This window comes from Trichoplax adhaerens, genomic scaffold (assembly GCF_000150275.1).
Source record: "Trichoplax adhaerens TRIADscaffold_2 genomic scaffold, whole genome shotgun sequence".
In the NCBI taxonomy this organism is placed as follows: Eukaryota; Metazoa; Placozoa; class Uniplacotomia; order Trichoplacea; family Trichoplacidae; genus Trichoplax; species Trichoplax adhaerens.
In genome coordinates, this window is record NW_002060944.1 from 4,425,386 (window position 1) to 4,447,900 (window position 22,515).

The following is a 22,515-nucleotide window of genomic DNA, read 5'->3' on the forward strand; positions in this document are numbered from 1 at the left end:
TTTTTTAAATACGCCACGTAACTAGCCGATTTTATGATCGCGTGATAACATTCATGAATTATGCATAAACTCCTTAAATAGTCGTAAGAATCTAATATTATAAAAAATAGCCTAGACGGGTAGAATAGATGCACGACAACGCTAACTTTGTCTAGCGTGAGATCGAACTTCAAGTTGCTTTTCTTCCGGAATACTACCGAATACCTATAGAAATTAAAATCATACGGACTTAATTTTAATATTTGTACAATTCAAATGTCACAAATATATAAAATTGAAGATAAAATATCACCGGTACGATAATTTAAATATATACGTTGCTCTTGTCGCTCAATAAATAAATCGTAACTTTAATTCAAACACATTAATGAGTAATAATCGTACCTCGCTTGGAACCATCCTTTCTTCCAAGGTGACTTCTGTAATTTGCGGATATGAAAAGTTAATATTTAAATATTAGGCATGCGTATATGGTACACAGAACATAGATGTCCTTATCAAGGTCATACCGGGTGCAGGCACTTTTTCTACATCATTATCATTATCATCATCGTCATCGTCTATATCAATTTCTTCCGGGTTAGATGCCATAACTGCCTCTTTTGATTCTTCCTGAGTTGTATCGCCCCTATAAAATAAAGTAATATTGAAAGAGTGAGTTAGACGATCTTTTTATTAACAAAACATGGTTGTTACAGTACACATAAGCATTGATCATTGTGAATTATTTTAATAAAATTTTACCTGATAAATAAAATATCCCGTTTACCAACTTTAGGTTGATCTTGTTTAGCTTCTTCAATGATTGCTTTCGCACGTTCTTCAAGTTTTTTCATATCGTCACTACCTGGATCAGCTATTTTTTGTTATACATAGAAAGCAATATTTAATTACCTCAACACTTGTATAATGTGTCAAAAATTTAAATTACATACCTCCACTAGACTCTGATCCCGGAAGCATTTGGGCTGTCATGTAGTTTATCTAGGACAATGAATAGTATAAATTTACCTGTGCGGTTTCTACTAAAATTTCTATTACTACAGATTTTTAAGAGCTTCCAATTTCTTTCTAATCTAGTAATTCAAGCAAAACATACCTTAGTGTTAAATTTAGCCTGTATGCTACGTTTAATGCGTAGCATTTCACGGAAGGTATCTTCATTGCCATGACGTACTTCAAAGTCATGCCAAGTTTTCCAGAATGATGCCTCTTTCTGCATCATACACAAGATAGAAATTTCATTTTACCTTAACGCTTTACGCTAATAAAGAACAGTTCAAAAGTACATATACAAAATTACCCTCGGATCACAAAGCTGCGAACAATAGCCATAAATTGCTCTAGCCCGATCGATTTCGCCTAACTTCGACTCTAGATCCGCAAAACGCATACACATTTCTCTAGTACTATCATCCGGCAGAGATTCAATTGCACGTTCATATATCTGGCGCGTATATGGCAATCCAAATACATCAGCTGCGCGGCTAATGTAGATATTAAACATCTACAAAGAATAAAAAGAAAAACACTTAGAAATACGTACATCACAACCGTAACGACCTTTCCAAGATGATGGTCTACCGCTAGTACTAACCTCAAATTTTTCATTTGGTAAAACAGCACTTGCAGCTCGTTCATAAACAGCCATAGCATGGCGGGCTAGCCCATATTCTTCCTCTAACTTTGCGTATAGCAAGTATAACGCTGGAATTGTCGTTAATATCAATTAGGTTACGCCAAATTTTATACATACATTAGATAAGTAAATTTTTAGCGAATGTCAAATATAAGATATACTTTTAGCAAATTTCGATGGACAATTATCAAGAGCGTTCTCAAATAAATCTCTTGATCGTTCTAATTTTTTGCCGCCCTATCATAAAAATTAGATATAAAATTGACATACTTAATACATAATTGGTTTGATATTAGTTAAACATAGCAAAGTTCATAATTCCTTACATAGCGAGCTATAAACTTTTTTAAGTACGTCAACCAAATGTCATATACGTGAGGCCAGTTAAATAACGCAATACCCCGTTCATAAGCCTGTTCATTATAGTGATTTCATAGTGAATGGTCAGTTAAAGATTTAAAATTTGATTACAGTACAATAGACATACCTTGAAAGCTTCTTCAAAATAATGATTTTCTTCCAAGAACATTGCAAAGTTTATAATAGTTTGAGGATTGGCTATCCTTAGATCAATGATCCTGTTGTAAACAGCTTTCGTAGACTATCGTATTGATAGATATATCAGGATATTACGTTTACAGGAAGCATCATACATACAAGATACAACAATATTAGACGCATACATCAAACGTTCCGAGGCTTTCTTCCAAGTCTGCATAAAACATCCATAACTTTAACGATTTATAAACACGACTTTGTACAGCTTCTTTCTAAAGTGTTTCATATATAAAAGGTATATTAGTACATTCAAATCAAGGGTCATAATCAAATAAAGGCAATTTTTAAAGTCAAGCTAGTACCTCATCGAAGTACTCTGCACGCCGTGAAGGTACGGCAGTTGCCTTACGTAATACATCGAGTGCTTTATCATAATTTCTAAAAGTAATTGACATATTGAAGTTATTTTTATATACATGATCTAAAGTTTAAAAAAATAAAATCAAAAGTTTGCGTAACTCCTAAAACTTACTTATGCCTTAATTCCATTTCAGCAAATTCGCACCACACGGCAGCTAAGTCATCAACATATTTGAAGGGAACTTTTGTTGCTTTTTGAAAAATAATACGTGCCTTTTGGTCCAAATCGAGAGTAGTAAGAATTAATTTCGCATAATGATTTAAACTCTACGAATATCAATTAACCATACTCAATCAAATTATAATGATAAATATTTCAAGAAATACCTCAGGTAATTGATCATTATCTTCGTAAAACCGAGCAAAAGCTACCCATAAAGTATGTGGCTTACCAGATGCCTCAGTAGGACTAACCGTTTGCACAGCAGCTGTAAATGTCTTTATTACCTGTCGATTGTAGCATCAAAATGTAAGGAGTATAGTTATTAATACGTAAAATTTTGATCTATTTACACAATTACATCTTGAGGGCTTCCTTCGAACAACTGAACTCTCTTGTGCCATTCATGAACATTATGAGGATTTTGCCGTAATAAAACGCTATAACGTGAAAAAAATATTCATAAATTAAAACGATGTAAAACTCCGCAGGCAGCATATTTTGTAGTCACGATGGACCTGTTGAGAAGTATAGGTCTCCTGTCGATAAGCTCTTCATATCTCATCAGTCTTAATTCGATATCAATATCGTCTGAAGTATCAATATGAAATAATATTTAGTTAAAATTTACATAGCAATTACAAAGGATAAAAGTAAATTTACCGTCAGTAGAGGGTCCTAATTCAGCCGTGGCTTCCATTTTTGCATTGAGCATACCTTCCTCAAATTGTGCGTATGCATCAAATACCTGAGATGTGATATGGACAGATCGGTATTAGAATGTTATTAAAGAGCAAAGGTTATGGAGGATCAGATAAAATTAGTTGACACCTGTCCAAAGTCCCTAACTGTATTAACAGTTTGGATCGCTTCTTCATAAACATCTCGAGCTTTTTCAAAATGTCCACTTCTAATGTAGAAATCGGCCAGGGAATTCCATAATTGACCGACCATATCGGAAAATCTTTTCAATCCACCGCGAATAATAGCATCTACTTTAATGGATTTTATCTAGTAAGAGAAAGATAAATTATCCAATACTTAATTTTCAGTTTTAGACAATTTTTATGGTTGTATCATTTGGAATATCATTCATTCAGATTACCTGATCTGGATTTTTAGAAATTAGTGTGCATAATTCTTGCCACATCTAACATAATTATAGTACAGTAGTTGGAAGGTATCACGTCAATAATGTTGTGTAGTAAAAGCTTAAACTAAGTATAAAATGTAAATTTATTCATTAGTTTATCAACCTGATGCTTGGATTTGCCTTCTTTTGATACAAAACTCTCCTATGGAAGAGAAAATATTAATTGCATATCCGGTTATTTCTAACTCTTTTACTCTTGTTGAATTTTATCTGACTGTATCGACTTACACTATTTACTAATTCAGCAAGTTTACCAGCAGCTTCATCAATTCTATCAATCGATAGTAAATATTCTATAAATTCTTCCGAATTTTCCGGACACAGCTGATAGCAATTATTAATTATTAGCATGTTTGAATGTGAGATAACGATTTTATCGGATCACGAATAAATAGATAATAAAATCAGTGTATACTAACTTTGATATAGCGTCGATACACTCGAACAGAAGTTTCTGGGATACCACTGGATCGAACGAATTTTAGGTACAATGGCCATATCCGATGATGTTGGGTTATTGGTAAAGCTTGCAAAGCTCGATCAAAGGTGCGACGTGCTCTGGATACAAATTTTTGATCTACTAAGAATTGGGAGTAATCGATCCATAGACGAGGCATCTGTATTACAACGTATGGAAAGAAGTACTCAATTGATTTATTCATTTCATTACTAAATACAGTAAAGAGTACATTTGTCTACTTTGATCGTTGCATAATAAAGCGGTGATACAAACAAATTAGGCAAATAGGAATTTATTGTAGCCGATTGAACCGATACATACCTTGTGCATGAATACGAGAGCTCGTTCATAAGTATTGTTAACATCTTGATATGCAGGATCATTGATGCATCTAAGCCAATACAAGTTATAATAGAGCATGATATATATATATAAGTAAAAATTTAAAAAGTTGGATCCTTCTAACATGGAAGGTATAGATTAATGCATGTTGGCGGATAAATTAATCCGATCTATGCAAGAATAATTAAGGTGAATGAATTATCATTTAAGATACATACTTTCCTCGAATTTGTTTCCTTCTTAATTTTAGATAATTATACCACAATTTATAGCTAAAGAGACGCGTAGAGGAGAAAAAAGAATGTTTTTTTTTTTAATAAGATTGTCATTTAGTAGCAAGTATGAGAAATACACACTGGCAAGAAATGAATAAACTATTCCATCGTCATGTAGACCAAGATCATCATGGAGGTAGAGTATGAAGCTGGATGGACAAGAAGAAAAACAAGAACAAGAGTATTGCATTCTGATGTGGTACTAACCTGCCAGGGAGTTCTTTTAATGCCCGTTCGTGTATTAAATTGATGACTTGTTTAGGTGAGTTGGCTTTATGTTCAATATAACGCATCCAAAATTTCACCGAATAAGGATTGCGTAAAATTTCCTCTTCGAAAGCAATATCCGATTCTTCCTGCAAAACGAACAATACAGAAAGAGCTATTTAGCCAACATGGCAAGCAAAAGCTTTTTTCCCCTTGTCGTTTCTACCATCTCACTACAGTTATTCTTCACTCTCTCATCCTCTGAATAATAAATCATACACTTACCAGGACCATATCCTGGACTTTAGAAGACGGTACAACCACTGGCATTATGAATCAATTTTGCAATTTCATGTATCGATTTTCTTTCAAGATGCCAATGCCAATGCCAATGGAGGAAAAGCGAGCAGATGAGAGTTTGAAGCCAGTTGATTAGCGCATTTTCCCCCTCTGCTTCAGTACTGTCCAGCGTGCAGTCGTCCTGTCTACAGCCCATTCAGGGGTGTTTTAGTGTACTGAATACTGTACTGTCCTGTACCACATCATACTGTACTGTAGCACATCACACCGCACTGACGGACAGACAGGATGCTAAGGCAGAGCATGCGTGTTATCGGCACACTGATTATTTACTGTACTGTATAATACAGTACTTTGCACTTCAGTATACTGTAATACTGTACTGTACATACATACTGTACTGTACAGTACTCTACCACATCGTACCGTACTGACGGATGGACAGTATGCTAAGGTAGAGCATGCGTGCTATCGGCACTGATTATTTACTGTACTGTACAGTGTACAGTATAATACAGTACTTTGCACTTCAGTATAATAGATATACTGTATTCTACCACATCGTACCATACTGACGGACGGACAACGTGCTAAGGTAGAGCATGCGTGCTATCGTCACACTAATTATTTACTGTATAATACAGTACTTTGCACTTTAGTATAATACATGGTAAGTTGCACCTTCAATGGATATTCTACAGCTATCCTTCTGTACACGGTACACCCAGTGTGCAGTACAGTGGGTGCTCAATGTTCCTGCTCATGCCGCTCATGCCAGCTCATGCAGGCTTAGCCTAAGAAATTCGCAAAAGAAAACCCAATTGGACCTCGGCAATTTTCAGTTTTATCCAATTAATCATTAAAAGCCACTTCTTCTACATACAGTACAGCAATAGAAGGAATCGTGGTAGAGATTTCTTAATGTAAAAGCATTTGCTTATCGTGGAGAAGGGATTGGACCACGTTCAACAACAACAACAAATAGGAAGATTTCTGCTCCAATTCGGGCTCACGGAGCCTAAGAAATTCGCAAAAGAAAACCCAATTGGACCTCGGCAATTTTCAGTTTTATCCAATTAATCATTAAAAGCCACTTCTTCTACATACAGCACAGTAATAGAAGGAATCGTAATAGAGATTTCTTAATGTAAAAACATTTTCTTATCGTGGAGAAGGGATTGGACCACGTTCAACCACAATAAATAGGAAGATATCTCCTCCTATTCAGGCTATTCATTAATTAATCCATGACAACTGCTACCAAGCCAATGAATGAAATGGCTGCTAAATGCAGCTATCGCTTATTCAAGTTGTATTTTATCATCGCTTTAGTCTTAATAACGTCCTCCTATGCTATAGAAAGTCAAGAACAATTCTTTAAAAGAGGACATACTAATAATTGGGCTGTTTTGGTAAGACGTAAATTGAATGGATAGTGCTCAGCTTTCAGCTGTCTTGCTACAAATCAAACTTTCAGCTTAAACGTAAATTCACATTCTAACCAGTACTTACATATTTTCAAGGTGTGTACTTCGCGCTATTGGTTTAACTATCGTCATATTGCAAATACATTATCCATCTATCGCAGTGTTAAACGTTTGGGTATTCCAGATAGGTATGTAACACAGTACATACAAGGAACAATTCCAGTCTAGCAAAGCTATTGCAATCGACAGTTCTTTAATGTTTTCTTACTCTAGCTGACTACTCAGTCATCAACTTATTGTTTATGCAACGTAAATTAACTTCTGAATTATAATATCAGGTATAGCTAATTTAAATCGATTAGATGATAGAAATCTTGTCTTACTACAACCTTGATTTGCCTGTGCACTGGTGTAAACTCGTACATACTATCGTATAATTACGTCTACGGAAGGACATCTTTCAACATATTCTAGTGTGTTTCCCTACTGTACCCTAATAAATACTTTGTGCGCTTATTTTGTATCGACTAATTGCATTTAAACTTTTTTCTATTAAATTATTCTCATATATTAGCCAAATTATCCTCATGCTCGCTGATGATGTTGCTTGTGATCCTAGAAACTCCAAGTCAGGTGCAAATTATGTAGAGCTTGTAATAGGATTTTTACTTGGCTAAATTGGACTTGAGCACGATATTATACTTTCTATAAATGTTATTAAATGTTGCACTTGTACAAGTAGATATGTAAGAAATGAAACATTAATGACTTAGATCATATCTCAAAAAAATTATTGGATGTAATAGACATATTTAAAAGTGCAAGATACTTGAAAATTGATATTTACTATTACCAATGTTAAGTAATGTACCATTTCCAATTTTAGTATGAATTTCATGCTATACGAGTATTAGACGCATATACTAGACGCAAAATTGAACATTTGTTAAAGAATTTATACGTTAGGAAAATAATCGTAACAAAGGTATATTTGCATTATCGGGGTAGGTACTGTATATAATAATGCCAATCAACAGATTAACGTTTATGGGGACGACATTGAGGTTGATTATAGAGGCTATGAGGTAAGCCTATCAAATATTTTTTACTCACCAAGATCTGCGTTAATATAGCAAGTCGAAGCTGAGTATACAATCCTTCATCCTGTACGTTAGGTCACCGTGGAGAACTTAGTTCGAGTTTTAACCGGTAAATGGCTTTACTACACTTTTAACAACACCGATAATAAAATTTTTAAATTAGCTGCATGTATTCTTAGCCGCAAATGAATTACCTTATTAATGTACTTATCTATGTTCTTAACGTTATCCTTAAAGGTCGACTGCCTGATAGTGTACCTAGATCGAAGAGGCTACTAACAGATGAACGTAGTAATGTATTAGTTTATATGACTGGTCATGGAGGCAATGGATTCTTAAAATTTCAAGATGCCGAAGAAATCAGTGATGTTGAATTAGCGAACGCATTCGAACAGATGTGGCAAAAACGACGGTAGATAAGATGTGGTGATAGATGAGTTTTTACCCTGTTTAACTTTTTTTGATTAGTTCAAAAATTTCTACATGCATCCTCAATATAGCTATCATGAAATCTTTTTTGCTATCGATACTTGTCAAGCTGCATCTATGCTTGAAAAATTTTATTCACCTAACATCTTGGGTGTTGCCAGTAGTCACGTTGGAGAAGACTCTCACTCGGTAATGCCTTTTTACTATCGCTCAATTCATTATATTATCCACGGCATTTTATACTATAGTTACAGCATATTAATGAGTATCAACTGTAAACTTTTCAACGTGCGTACTTGTTACTGTTTTGTTTTAATCTAAGCTTGATATAACTCATACGAATGAAAAAATTTGATGTAACAAATTTAATTGATCATTTATTATATAGCATCATCATGATCCTGAAATTGGCGTTGCCGTAATTGATAGTTGGACATATTATACGCTGTCGTATCTTGAAAGAGTTAAACCAACCAGCAAAGACAAAATGCATTATTTAGTACGTATCACAAGCTCATTTATAGATGCTACCGGGAGTTTGAGACATAGCTGAAAATTGTTTAGCTAATAATTTACGTTTTCTTTAAAAGCTGCAGTCCTTTGATAGATCTCTGGTAATGTCAACCACCAAGATACGAACTGATCTATATAAAAGAGATCTCACTAAGGTTAAATTAATTTAAATAAGCAAAAGTTAATGCCACGATTATTTCGAAAACGGTCATTATATAAACCATTTTATACTCTTGGTGTCAATTTGCAGGTTCCCATTACAGATTTCTTTGGAAGTGTTAGAAACATTGAAATTGTAAATGTTTCTGTTAGTGTCGATGGGAGTAAAGAACTTAGGTAATGAGAATGACGTTGGATAGATACTGTTACTATCTGAACAATGATATTCTTTTTGTTTACTTTTCAGTCAGGACATCTTATTAACATCCCAGAACGATCATTACGAAGCAAGGCGACAATATTCTACTCAATTTCCGCTCATCGAAGTAAGTTACTTTTAATCATAGCGCAAGAAAAGAGATCAAGTTTTAAATTCGAATACTCAAATTACTAATACGCTATACTATGCGAGTATTACGCTCAAATTAGATGTGGATATACAAAGACTCTTAGATGGCTGAGTATACCTACCCTATCTTGATTATGATGTTTTAATTTATTCTATAGGCACTATCTTATAATCCATATGAAACAAAGCAAATAGCTTCAGCTATCTATGTTCTCTTGACTTTATCTATTTTACTGGTGATCAGTATATTGACTACATTTTTATAACTAATTGAAGATAACATAGATTCGAGTAAAATGTGAGTACTGCATGCGAAACGAGTGAAAAAGCCTGTTACAAAATATCTCATGTTTATCAGATTTGATATCGAATCTTATGCTTAGGATTATATTCCTCCTAATTGAAAAAATTGATACACCTACTTTGACTATCGTGCTATATATCTTTTCAAAGCTTTATTCTTTGTTCGATTTTATATTTGATATTCAACTTGATGCTATTATTATAAAGATACAAATTGTTATTTCTAATGTATTTGGTACTTATTTTCATCCAAAGAAGCTAAAATTGGCAGTCTATTTACTACTTAAGAAATTTGAACTACTTCTCATTGATCTAAATTTTTATTTTATCGCAGTGCGATTATAATCTTATACATGTATTGATTATTGTTGAACATGCTACATTTTAAATATGCATGATCATGGTATTTCGTTAAATATCGTATGTATAAATTGATCCGCGTGATATAAGCCTGTAATAAAGCGTTCATAGCATATGACTGTCCGATGTTAAAAATCATTAAGATATTACTACAATAGTTGTAGTATATGCCTAATTGTCCTAACCGTTAGTGAATAATAACTACAGTAGGAAACTTTTGATAGTACATTGTATCTACCACATATTCCATAATTCTCGCAAGTTTCACTGTGTGTACCATGAGTGAGATTTGAATTATTCAATTACCAAATAGTCTATTTATGAAATGTAAACAGTTTATTTCTTGTTTTAACACTAGTAAAATAGAATTAGTGAATATATATAAGCAATCATTCTAATAACTGTATTGGGGGTTATTATTTTCGGTAGCAGAATGGAGCAACTGTGTTGAATCGTTAAGGGTAAATTGTTGGTCATTGTACTGATCTGATGGAAGGATATTGTAAACAGCTGCATTTGTTGTCATATTGGGCATAACTTGCGTATTATGACAATGATTTCTAGAATTAACGTTATTATTCTGTTGGGATCGAAAGCTATTCCATTGTGAATTAATTTCCATTAGTTTTTGATTGTCTTGTTCGTATTGAGATGTATCCACTAATTGGCTAGGGTCAGCGATAGCTTGTGGATGTTGACTACATGATGAAAAACTTTCTGTTTTGGTTATGGGTGGTGACGAGTAAAGGTTTTGCTGGTAAAATGATTGTGAATAGTTTACTGATTTTGTAGTCTTGTCCACCATTTGTTCTGATCTTTCTTGCGGTTTACAAGATTTTCTAGGTTGGCCATGTTTTCTCCACCACTGTTTTAATCCGTGTTGTGGAGGCTCCCGACTACCTCCAGTTTTCTTCATCTGTTCGTTTACACGACTAATTGTACTATGGCTACATCCTAAAGAATAATAATACAGAGATCATAAGTGATGAAGACTCGAAAATTTTACGCTACCGTGTTGATTTTTTGACTTGTTATTGACGCTTGATGACTAGGCCAATACAAATTACTAAACTACAGGCATTGGCATTTACCTGTTATCCATGATATAAATCGATAGCAATTTGTTCTACTTCCTCCAGCTGGCGTTAACATTTCAGCTAAGACGCGTCTTGCTTCTTCTTGTCCAGACGTTGCTCGTTCTCGCCATTCTTCTAGTAATTTAGCATGAGTTTTAGCAATCTACAACAGAATTAAGATCATGTCCCTTATAAGATCTTTCAGTTCAGTCGATCTCTTATTTTTCATAAAATCAGGCTCGTTACTGTTATGTACTATAGGTATTATTATCATACTTTACGAGAAAAATCCATTAATTTCTTGTACCTTAATGCAGTTGTCAATGCAACAATTTTCATTAGCTAAATCTTGAATGGGCTTTAATTTTCCTAAAGCAGCTTTTCCTTTCCTTCGTGTTATTCTTGAACGTTGCTGATAAAAACATCGATAAAAAGTAATTATCGTCATGTTCAAAATACAATATTCTTTATAATAAATGATATATTAATTGCTTTGGCTTACGTTAGGATCTGTTTTTAATTTCTTATGTAAGAAATTGTTGGAATAAATTAAGATTTTCTGTGTTGCTCGTTCGCATAGGTTGTATTCTTCCCGTAAAATTTTACGTTGGGTTAACACAAATTCTTCAAATGCTTTAGATTTTCGATGTCCATTTCCAAGACCGACTTTACTAAATTTTCAAGAAGACGTACACAAATTATCCCGAGTCAGACATGCAATAGATGTTTGTACCTATTTTATACATGTCATGTTATTATGTTATGAAAAAGCAAATTAGTGTTGTCGTCTTACATCTTTGATTTGGTGGAATTAATATTGATCCCGTTACTGTTTGGGAAACCATAGCACTTTTGTTGGCGTAAAATTTTAGCTTGTTTAATTAAATGAAGTAATTGGCGTACACGAGTTTCTGATTCATTTTGACTTTGATCGGTAATATATTTTTGGAGACAGCCACATCCATGCTTTTTAAAGTTGGGGCAACTTAATCTTTCCGCTATAATATAAAATTTTACTTAGGATTACTGTGAATGTCTGCTAAATTTAAGTCTATTTTATGAGAAATGATTTTAAATTTTATCTAAGACCTTATGCTTCTTATAAGATACTTGTAATTTTAAAGATTCTGTAATATTGTCTATCGTTGGATTAAGAGTTGAAACATTGAAATGATGACACTAAATTACTAAACGTACCATCTTGATCACCAAACTTCTCAATTAAGCGCGAAGTAAATTGTTTAGCTTCTTTTAGATATTCTAATTTCATTTCTAATGATGGTGGCGATGGATTCGGTTTTGCTTTTTTACTCCGACTAAACGCCAAACCTGTAATATCACATCATTCGATGCAGTAATCATTAGTATCTTATTACATTAAATCAAATGAGAAATTCACTTCTACCTAAACTATAATTTATAGTAATATAAGATGTACATTTTGATGTAATTCATTAAGAATAAATTTTTAATGTTTATTACAAATGCTTATCTAAATAGGAGGATAAAGTAGAAGCTTACCACAGGCGTTGCATAATGTTAATATTTTATTGGTTTGCGGGTCCAACTTCCGCCTGGGACATGCCATGTGCTTGGATTTTTTCTTTCGATTACCGCGTCGATTTGGGTCAACAACGTAGGGCGAACCGCACTTATCACAGCGGAAAGATTGGCCAAGCGCTGACATCTCAATAGGACTATGCTGATCCATGTTAACTAGCAAACTAGTTGATTGAATCAATTCGTTATCATTATTATGATCATTATCATTATCGTTATCATCATCCTCGTCATCATCATCATCGTCATCTTCATCGTCTTCATTTCCTCCACTATTATCGTCCATATCATCTTCATCGTCGTCTTCGCCATCATCATCGTTACCATAATTACGGTTATTATAGCATGAATAAGACAAAGTATCAGCTTGATATGATTCTGCTGATTTAGTATAATAATATTGATGGAGGCCCATGTTCTGATTAGATGTAGAGACTTCGATATCATTAGAGGGAAGCGGTGTCTACATAATCCAAGATACGATATGATTTACAGTATGATCGTTGATATGATAGCAAATGTAATAGTTAAATCTATCTTTGCGATAGTAGAGATGCAACTTTGGAGAAGAGACTAATGGCAGTGTTAAAATTGAATTCATTTATATAATATTACGCATTTATCAAATATAAATATATCAGTATGTTGATTGTAGTTACTGTCGCTATATACTGTACTATTATAAGCCTGAATGGCGAACTACGGAACTGTCCAGGCGAAAAGAGGTATATAATCAATTTTTTATCTTCAATAGTTGTTGAATTTGCTGCAATATTTTAATTTTTATTCATTCATGTTAGCTTACGATATAATCGTTTTGATTAAGTACTTCTTCCTGTCTTTCTGGTAGCGTGATATTTGATTGATTAGGAATTATTTCTAATCCCTGACAATTACCATATGGATATAATTGATTATACTGCTGTTGCCCTGGATTATTATCGTACATGATTACATTGCTATTTACAGTTATTGGCCTTGGAAAAGTGTAGCTATAAGCATCTTTCAGATTCTTTTGCCCGCTAATTTAAAAAATACAAATATTAAGTTTGATTCATGACAATATCTTCTTCTTTTGAAAAATGTAACCATCGAAGTTTTATTTACGCACAAACTTTACTGAAATATGTAATGTGAAATAGATATTATAAAGACTCATGGTAACATCTTACTGCTTTAAAAAACTAACTATTATACTTATAGGATAGATTCATATCTTTAAAGTATACTGCAATATTTATTCTACTGTAAAGTAATTATATAATATAGCGATATATCAAATTTGTCCTACCTAGATGTTACTTCAGCGTCGGCTGGAAAATATGGATTTGATTTAGCATAGAAGCAGTTATTTTGATGAGCCATAGCCAGATTTGGAAGTTATCGTATTTTAAACAATCTTTGATCGAAGTTGATTGCTTACTTCTGTCGATAATAATAATTTGAATGCTTATTAAAATGAGGCTTTATCTGCTTAATTAACTTAACTTCACTTAATGGCATTATTGACATTTTTTTATTATCTTATAATATCTAAGGCACATCTGTGCATAAAATGTTAATCCGAATAGATTTATTATTCACTTCCGAGCTAATTCGATAACAGATTTAAGCTGATTATCCCCAAATTTTCTTATAGTTTTTAATTTAATTTTATCCTTTACTAACTTTCTAATTAGCTTAAGATAAGAAAGATCACCAATGTACAATAATAATGTTCATTTTATATTAATTATAGACAAAGAGCGTTTAGTATCTATTTTATGTATGTTAGTCTCCACTAAAAATGGCAAAATCGAACCTCTTACCAATAAATTATTATAGTAATCTGAAGTACTGAAATGAGATTAGGAATAACTAAATGCCATTTATCTTTTCTGATTGATAATATTACGATAGGAATGATTATTAAGACGCTCTTCATTTCTTTTTTTAACTCGGGAAGTATTAATATAATTATATATGGCGGATTTATACCGGTAATTTGGTTAATTTAAAAAGTTAATGAATTTCTGCTCGTAAAACTAAAATTTAGATTTAAAACTGACCCAAGTCGATGATGTTGATAGAAAAGGAAATGAAATTACTTTATTAGTACTGATTATATACATCTTGTCTGATCATATTTTTAAGATAAATTTTCTAGTATGGTCGAGGCTACGGAGCTGCAATAACTTGTGATTGATAGAAAGATAGATATACGAAAATATTGATTTTTGACTTTAGATTTGAATTTCTATCTAGCAATAATTCACCGTATTTTCATAGCGCTGATGATTATACTGATTAAATGCGACATTTTAAATGATACTATTAAGAATTTATTGCTACTGAAACTATTTTAGTTTATAAGTGGAAGCAACTTAAGTTCCTATTCTTAGTAGAACAGCAGCTTATGCGCGCAATAATTATTTGAAAATTGTATCTTGTAATACGCAGATATGATCTATTAATACCTATTTACTTCAAAACAGATATAAGGAATGCTGTATTTACCAGAAATCTTGGATCCAATAGAACTTACTTAGTATAGTTACACTGATTAATAAGTAAGTATCCCTGTTTCTTTATAAATACAGTGTTTACAGTATGCTATAGATACATGTATGATTGCAATAATAGCTTTTTGGGGCCTTTCCGTATGAATTAAATGCAGATTAAATCTTCACCATTATAATTAATGATTATAATAATAGACTTATATAATGATAACTAAGGTAGAAAATTGTTTAACTAATTATTTAACTACTAAATTTTAGATATTAAAATGTTAATAAAGAAAGACAATATATTCAAATATTTATATCTTAATTTATAATAGATTAGCACTCAATTAATACATTATTTCCTGTCCATGATACGGAACGATGATTGTAAATAGTCATATATATAACCTAGTATTGATTATTTATTCAATACCGGTAGTAAAAATTGATGGGTCTCTAGGTCAATTTAATGTACTATATTAAATCTTCACTCTCAGATATTATAATTATAATTAATTGATTCATTAATGATGCAAAGGTATTCAATTATTTTATTATCCATAGTTTGTAAATTTTGAAACTACAGTAATAATGACAATATGTCATGGATTATTGCATGTTTCGTAATTAGGAATGAATTTTATACTTTGTAAATATGTTATTTACTCGAATGTGACTACTGATTGTTTTTATCTTGACTTAGATCAGATTTTGCCCTTAATGTCATTTTCCTAGCAAAATAATATTTATGATTATGCTCAGATGAAGTAAATTTAGTTTCATATTTCTAGAGGTAAAGCAAAACTAAAGACTGGACCTAATGTCATTTCATATCTATCAAAGATAGTATCATTAATATAAAATTATTAGATGTTTATATGTTGAGTAAAAGCAGGCCTTTTTGGTAAATAAATATGTCATCTTTTTTCGGAAAAAATATTGTTTATTATTGCGGTTTGAATAATTAGATAACGTTAATTTGTTTGCGAAAATAGTTATAAAATTAAGTAACTTGAATTTAGGAAACTAATAGGCGGTATAATTACTGTAAAAGGAAAGATAACTAATCAAAGGCTAAACTTTATTACTTCAAAGTTCATCTAGTAACTGTACTTGTTCTATTATGATCATCAATCAGGGTATTAGAAATAGCTGTCGAGGAAAACTACGGTTCGATTCTAATGGATACCTAAATAACTATCCCAAGATCGGTAGTCGAGTAGTAATATACCTGCAGCCTTTGAATTTCGAGGAAAAAGGTGTGGAATGTGGGATTCTAAGATGGGACCTGAATGATTTTGGAAAATAGAAGAAAAATTAAATTATAGGTTAAGCTACTACTCCATATTGAATGAAGCTACTCTTAATACTAAATATCAGCCAACTATTATCGGATTTCTACACGTAGCAGTTTTTATGGAATTAATAATCTCTTATCAAAGGTTGCTTAATAGTTATGGCTCATTAGATATTGGGAAACTATTTACGTTAACCTAGCGATATTTCTTAACTCTGTTATAAATCTAAGGATTGCGTATATTGTAGTCACAAACACGTAGAGATATTGTCTGCTAAATTATGATCATATCAACAAAATTTTACTATTAGGGATTTGTCTTGATGCCATGCTTAGACATCATTCTCCATGTTTTTATTTACTAAGTTAAGACGACATTAAATAAACTCTTAGGAAGTAATGAGACTAATCTAAGAATGAAAAAATATAGCAGACCTTCGATTTTGCAATCTTAAATATGATCGCAATTTAGCGCTTTTTTAACTGCAATAAAATTATAGCAAGGCATAAATAACTGTATGCAGATTTGCTTTGGACATTAGGTATCCTTTATCTCTTAGCTAGAGGATGCTAATGAAATTTTACTAGTAATATTCATTTAATATTCTTAAATTTTAATAGCAGGTCTTTTATATTATTGCTAGCTATTGGTATTTTTAAGTTAGACATCAAATTCTATGAGATACATGGTTACATTCTCCATCGAAAACCTTAGTAAGTAAATAGTTTGCTTTACCTTTTCACTAGATTAAAAAGACCACAGTTTCTGAAAATTGATGATCCTAGACAAAAATTGAGATATCAAATTAGTCAAAGAATTAGAAAAAAGGCCTAAAAATTTCATACTCAATGACGAATATAATGCAAATACCAGCAAAACCCCAAGACTATTTAAAAATACTGATAAAGAAATAAGAAAAGAGATCCGTTACCATTTACCTTAGAGTTATGTAATAATATCACGTATCACTTTACTTGCAAATTGGAAAGTGAGTGAGTAAGTAAGAGATAGAAGCAAGGTAAGCTAGGAATATTTTACCGAATAAAATGAGAATTGAATCATTTAAATAGCTTTTGGTGATGCTACCAGTTACGGTATCTTCTCTACTCATTATTTAAGCCGTCATGAAAGGGTGATGTGATGTCAGTAATAAATAAATAACGTATAATTAACTCAATCATCAACAACTAGTGCTGTCAACGAGGAATAATTGAAGACAATCACAGATTGATATAAAGATACTAGATTAGCAAGATAAAATAAATATCTATAGTGTAAGATGGTAATCGATTTTTTATTATCATCATGTTGATTGATAATATGTCTGTTGTCAATCTTAGAGACAGGTGGGTAAAATAAAGCCAATCACAAGGGAATGATAAATGAAAATTAACTGTAGATAAGTTGCGATAATTCAATTATTTTCCAATTTGACAAGATAAAAAATCAATAATAGTATTGTTGTTCAACCTTGATAGCGGAAAAGGTAAGATTTGTATTGATCTTTTATGATAGAATAAGACCATCATCGATGAAATTACTAATATTTTATACTTTTATCCTATGACTACGGGCCATATTTGGATATGATCCGGCCTATATTCAGTATTACATCCGAACATCTTTATTTGTTTTATGTCTATTTGATCTTTGTACAGCAAATATTGAAACTAAATATCAAGATGATATTTATTCATATTTATCCTCTTGATGGTAGAATGCTATCCGTTACATGTACATTTAGTTCGCTATTTATTTTACTGCATTTTCGGTTTGTTCATTTATATATTTAGAACATACATTCAGTTATTTTAATTCGCACTTATACGGCTTAGTTGTCGGAATGTCATCAATTACGATCATATATTGTTCGGATATACTGATATAAATTGTTTTTCCACGAGTACGATAGTTATCCAAAAATACTAATCTTTCTTACGTGTCATATGCACAGCTTATCTGATAATACCGGTCAAATCAGTCTTCTATTTTATTTTACCCTTTCATATGTAGAGAAAATCAAAGTTTATACTTTTCATCTTAATGCTTTTCTGACGAACAATTGAACTGCTATAGTATCCACATGCATATACATAGATAGAATATAAGAGACCAAAAAAATATTTAATCCTAACAAAGCTATAATTATTCCTTCGAATCACACTCCTGACTAATTATTGATATTGGCAATAATTTTCAATCACTACTAGTATCAAATTGTAGCTGAAATAGGTATAGAATTAATGATTATATTATATTTTTCCTCTTTTTTTATGCCTTGAAGTAGGTATTGAATAGCGGGTAAAAGAATACAACCCTAGCTAAAAAGGAATGAAAATAAATAGGATAAGAATTGAAACTTGACTAGTTGGTTTCATTCCTCTTTTGTAGTCAAAAATTGATTGCAGTAGCTCTATTTCGAATGAAATTACGAAGATAGTCGAGTTATTACAAAAGAGATTAATATTTTACGAATCCAGTAGGATTCGAAAATAGGAAAATCTTGCCAGATACCGTTCGATATACTTTTACATTAATGATTTCTTTTCGATACATACTAGCATTCATTTGGATAAACTGATAGCAATGGCATTGATTGACTAAAGATTGGATACGGAGCTACAGAATTTCAGTTGATGATCCTTTGAGCAACGTTACTAAAAATTCCTGTCGTTGTCTAAAGTATATTTGCGATTGAAGAAACATGGCTCTTGCTTAGGAATATTGTGCAAATAAGAAAAGTCTGCAGAACATGAAGTGAGCTAAATCTAATTTTTATAAGAATCGTTTTATCTAATATTTCTTTGATTAGATTGCCTAGTTAATATTAAATATGAGTAAGCTTATCGATTTAAATTTAATCTCTCCTTCTATAACTAAATTCTATTAGTATTTGGACCAAGATATTTGATGTATCCAATAATTTTACGTCTTAATATCTTATTCTTTCAGATTGTCTAGATATACAAAAGTGGAAGGGAGATAAATTTTCATGATACGTTAATTATTTCTAGATTTTATTTTCTATGGTATAATATCGCATATGATTATAGTCCATTTAGATTTAATTACGTAACAGATAAAGATAGAATGACTGCATTGAAAATTTGGGAGAAAATTTATCGAAAGAAGATCAGGAGAAATGAGACTTTGATGTATTGACATGCATCTAATTTTAATTTATCGTAATATTTGCTTAAATGGTATTATAAATCCTTCATCTAACATCTAAAATAAATTATCGGAAGGCATGTAATAATATGAATGCTAAGAAATCATTATTAATCATTATTGAAATTTAGTATTTATAGGACAGTTATTAAATGTATTGAAGGTATTGTAAATTTTAAGGTTAAAAGCTGAGTACTAGTTGTGATTTATCACCGAATAATTTCTTTATCATTTAAATTTTGCATATTTGTTCACGAATTACCGCGAAATGATTTATTAGTTGTCATTGCCATCGGATCAGCAAAATCGTGAACGAAAATACTTATAAATGAGGGCTGACCAAGAGTTGATTTATTGCTGTCATTATAATTATGAATTCCGCTCATGATTATTGTTTGGAAAATTAAGATCAAGGTGATCGCCAGGGACTTCTCTTAGAAGTGCCTGGTGATGAGTGTGGTAACAATTTACTGATCAATATTGTTATCAAGTACAAAAATTACTGTTCAGAACCTCTTCAGAAAGAAAACTAAACAGTTTCTAAATGCCCTTATTTAAAATATCGTAATTTAGCACTAGAAATACTAGAGATATGATTTACCTACAGCAAAATCAGTAAAAATATAATTTTAATTCACGTCCTGTACATAGTTCAACTAATTACTCTCTTGCATGAAAATTTATAGTAAACAATACAATAATCTAATCCTCTGAATTTGGGAGCGACCCTAGCTTAAGTTAACTTAATTGAAGCTGCACCTTGACTGAATTTATAATTTGCAATTATAAACTTACTAAAGATTTATACCTTGGCTTCTACAATTGTCATAGATATCAAACACAATTTAATTCAATATACAACTATATATTTACTGAAGAAAAGCAATTTCTTACTATCATTGAGCATTATTCATTAGCTACTAACAAGTGGAAAATGATAGATATCAAACAATTCCAATACATTGAATGAACTTAAATTATTTATTTTCTATATTCACTGAAAGCAAGCATGCCAATACTGCTAGTGAAAAGGTCAAGCATAATGACTGAGCGTAACTGACTATAATTATCTGTCAATAGTTTGCTTTGTGTGGGAGAAAAAAATTAGCTGACTGTATACTCTAGCGTACCTAAGGCCTAATCATGTACACTGTGAGATCTAAGATCCATAATCAAAACCATAATAGGATATTTAGTCTCTATTTTCTACCTTTTAGCTGTGCAATATAACTATTATCTACTATTTCTTATGAATACTTAATCTATCATAACGCCTGCAAACGATTTCTAGTACCGTGCTTATGATAAATGTGCATGTTTCATTATTATCAATAATATTACTTTCAATTCCGTAATATGATTAGTATGTCAGATATAACGCAAATGAACAATTCCGATCAATAATAAATTAAATTTAGGTTTGGACAATCATAAATTCATCGGATGTCACTACAAGTATATCCAGATCCTATGCTGGATAAGTTAACACCCAATCTATAAAGTACTTTCTAAGTTACTGATGACTTCTATCTAAATGCGACATGTCAATTAAAGTTGATCTAATGAGGCAATTGTACTATCTATTAAGCTAATAGATTTTATCTTACGAATATTTATAACAGTTTTAATTTGCTGATGGCTTATAACTAAATAACGAGCTAACTCACGTATCTGCTAAGCTAACGGACAGGTATTAAAAGGAATTAAGACAATTCTAAGACGTTTTGCAAAATCTAACAACATTTTTAACATTACTGCTAGCTTACAAGTGAATAAATGGAGTGTACATAATTGAACTGATAAGACGAGACTATGGAGTGCTGAACAGTTATTTTTACCCAGCAAATATCAAAGGCGATTTAGGCAATTCTGTGATATTTTTTAAAATTTTCGAAGGAATAAATACGGTAATACGGCCATGTTAAGGTGCTTAGCTTCAGAAGAAGTATTATACAATAAACTCATCATGAATTGAATATTCACGTGATAAAAAATTATCGTTATGATCATGTCTAGACTAGTCTGATTGATTTTGATATTTTTGATGGACTTGTTATAGCTATTCGATTCATTTGCAATTAAGGATAAATTGGGGATGACAGGTGAGAATATAATCCACGTCTGTCTCATCTGTAGCAGGTACAAATGATTCTTAATATTGGAAACACTTTCTAGTGGTCATTACTTTGAAGAGTTAATCATTTATAGTAGGTGTAGTGGTTAGAGTGGATTGATTAGGGCAATTTTATAGAGATATCCATATGATGGATGAGAAATATGAAGCCTTCAAGGATTTATTTATACGTATATTTAATGAGTTAGCATTATGAGGGATTGAACCGAAAACTATGAGTTGGTAGGGATAATTTATCAGTCCAATAATCAATCATGATTCGATTATTAACTTATAAGAATGATTGAAATAACATTATCTTATTGAAAGTAGCAACGGATCGTAGTACTATACTAATCTAAATAATAATATTTAATATTAGGATGCTCAACTAGACTAGTAGTAGTAATGATTTATGGCAATCTCACCAGGATAAAATTAAATAACTCCTAGATTATTCAATTGCTAATGTATAATGTATACTAACAATTTTAATTTCTAAGAATAGCTTACTGCTAGTAAAATTTGATAGTAGTATTTACATGATATAGTCATGAATAAATCGGTTATATTTGGCTAAAGATAAATTGATTGGGTATAGTCTTAGATAAAATATTATTATTAGGTAACGATTGCCTACCTATATAGATACACAGCTCAAACATCCATTTTTCTTTCATGTGATATTCTCCAACAAAGTATTATAATGGAATGAAC

The 22,515-nt window shown here is 31.6% G+C and overlaps 3 protein-coding genes across 3 annotated transcripts; 1 reads left to right on the forward strand and 2 right to left on the reverse strand.

The window, feature by feature from the left end:
* Positions 1 to 456: 456 nt before the first annotated feature.
* On the reverse strand, positions 457 to 5,312 carry TRIADDRAFT_21689 (uncharacterized protein; the record flags this gene model as incomplete). Its single annotated transcript, XM_002109928.1, has 24 exons — positions 457 to 628; positions 745 to 856; positions 936 to 984; positions 1,100 to 1,216; positions 1,304 to 1,507; positions 1,598 to 1,707; positions 1,801 to 1,876; positions 1,966 to 2,052; positions 2,127 to 2,240; positions 2,323 to 2,409; positions 2,500 to 2,575; positions 2,670 to 2,770; positions 2,885 to 3,004; positions 3,079 to 3,157; positions 3,236 to 3,308; positions 3,381 to 3,465; positions 3,549 to 3,728; positions 3,823 to 3,867; positions 3,974 to 4,012; positions 4,099 to 4,194; positions 4,290 to 4,487; positions 4,652 to 4,721; positions 4,891 to 4,944; positions 5,155 to 5,312. Coding segments are annotated over 24 exons (2,502 nt in total), but the record flags the coding sequence as incomplete, so codon positions are not given.
* A 1,419-nt stretch (positions 5,313 to 6,731) lies between these two features.
* Positions 6,732 to 9,263, forward strand: TRIADDRAFT_21768 (uncharacterized protein; the record flags this gene model as incomplete). Its single annotated transcript, XM_002109370.1, has 10 exons — positions 6,732 to 6,866; positions 6,978 to 7,069; positions 7,456 to 7,514; positions 7,890 to 7,966; positions 8,057 to 8,090; positions 8,219 to 8,393; positions 8,482 to 8,599; positions 8,799 to 8,909; positions 9,001 to 9,078; positions 9,174 to 9,263. The coding sequence occupies 10 exons, from the start codon at positions 6,732 to 6,734 to the stop codon at positions 9,261 to 9,263; spliced, it is 969 nt and encodes a 322-aa protein (XP_002109406.1).
* A 1,225-nt stretch (positions 9,264 to 10,488) lies between these two features.
* TRIADDRAFT_53407 (uncharacterized protein) lies at positions 10,489 to 12,881 on the reverse strand (the record flags this gene model as incomplete). Its single annotated transcript, XM_002109929.1, has 7 exons — positions 10,489 to 11,048; positions 11,186 to 11,333; positions 11,478 to 11,582; positions 11,673 to 11,841; positions 11,964 to 12,168; positions 12,368 to 12,499; positions 12,692 to 12,881. The coding sequence occupies 7 exons, from the start codon at positions 12,879 to 12,881 to the stop codon at positions 10,489 to 10,491; spliced, it is 1,509 nt and encodes a 502-aa protein (XP_002109965.1).
* Between the last annotated feature and the right edge of the window lie 9,634 nt (positions 12,882 to 22,515).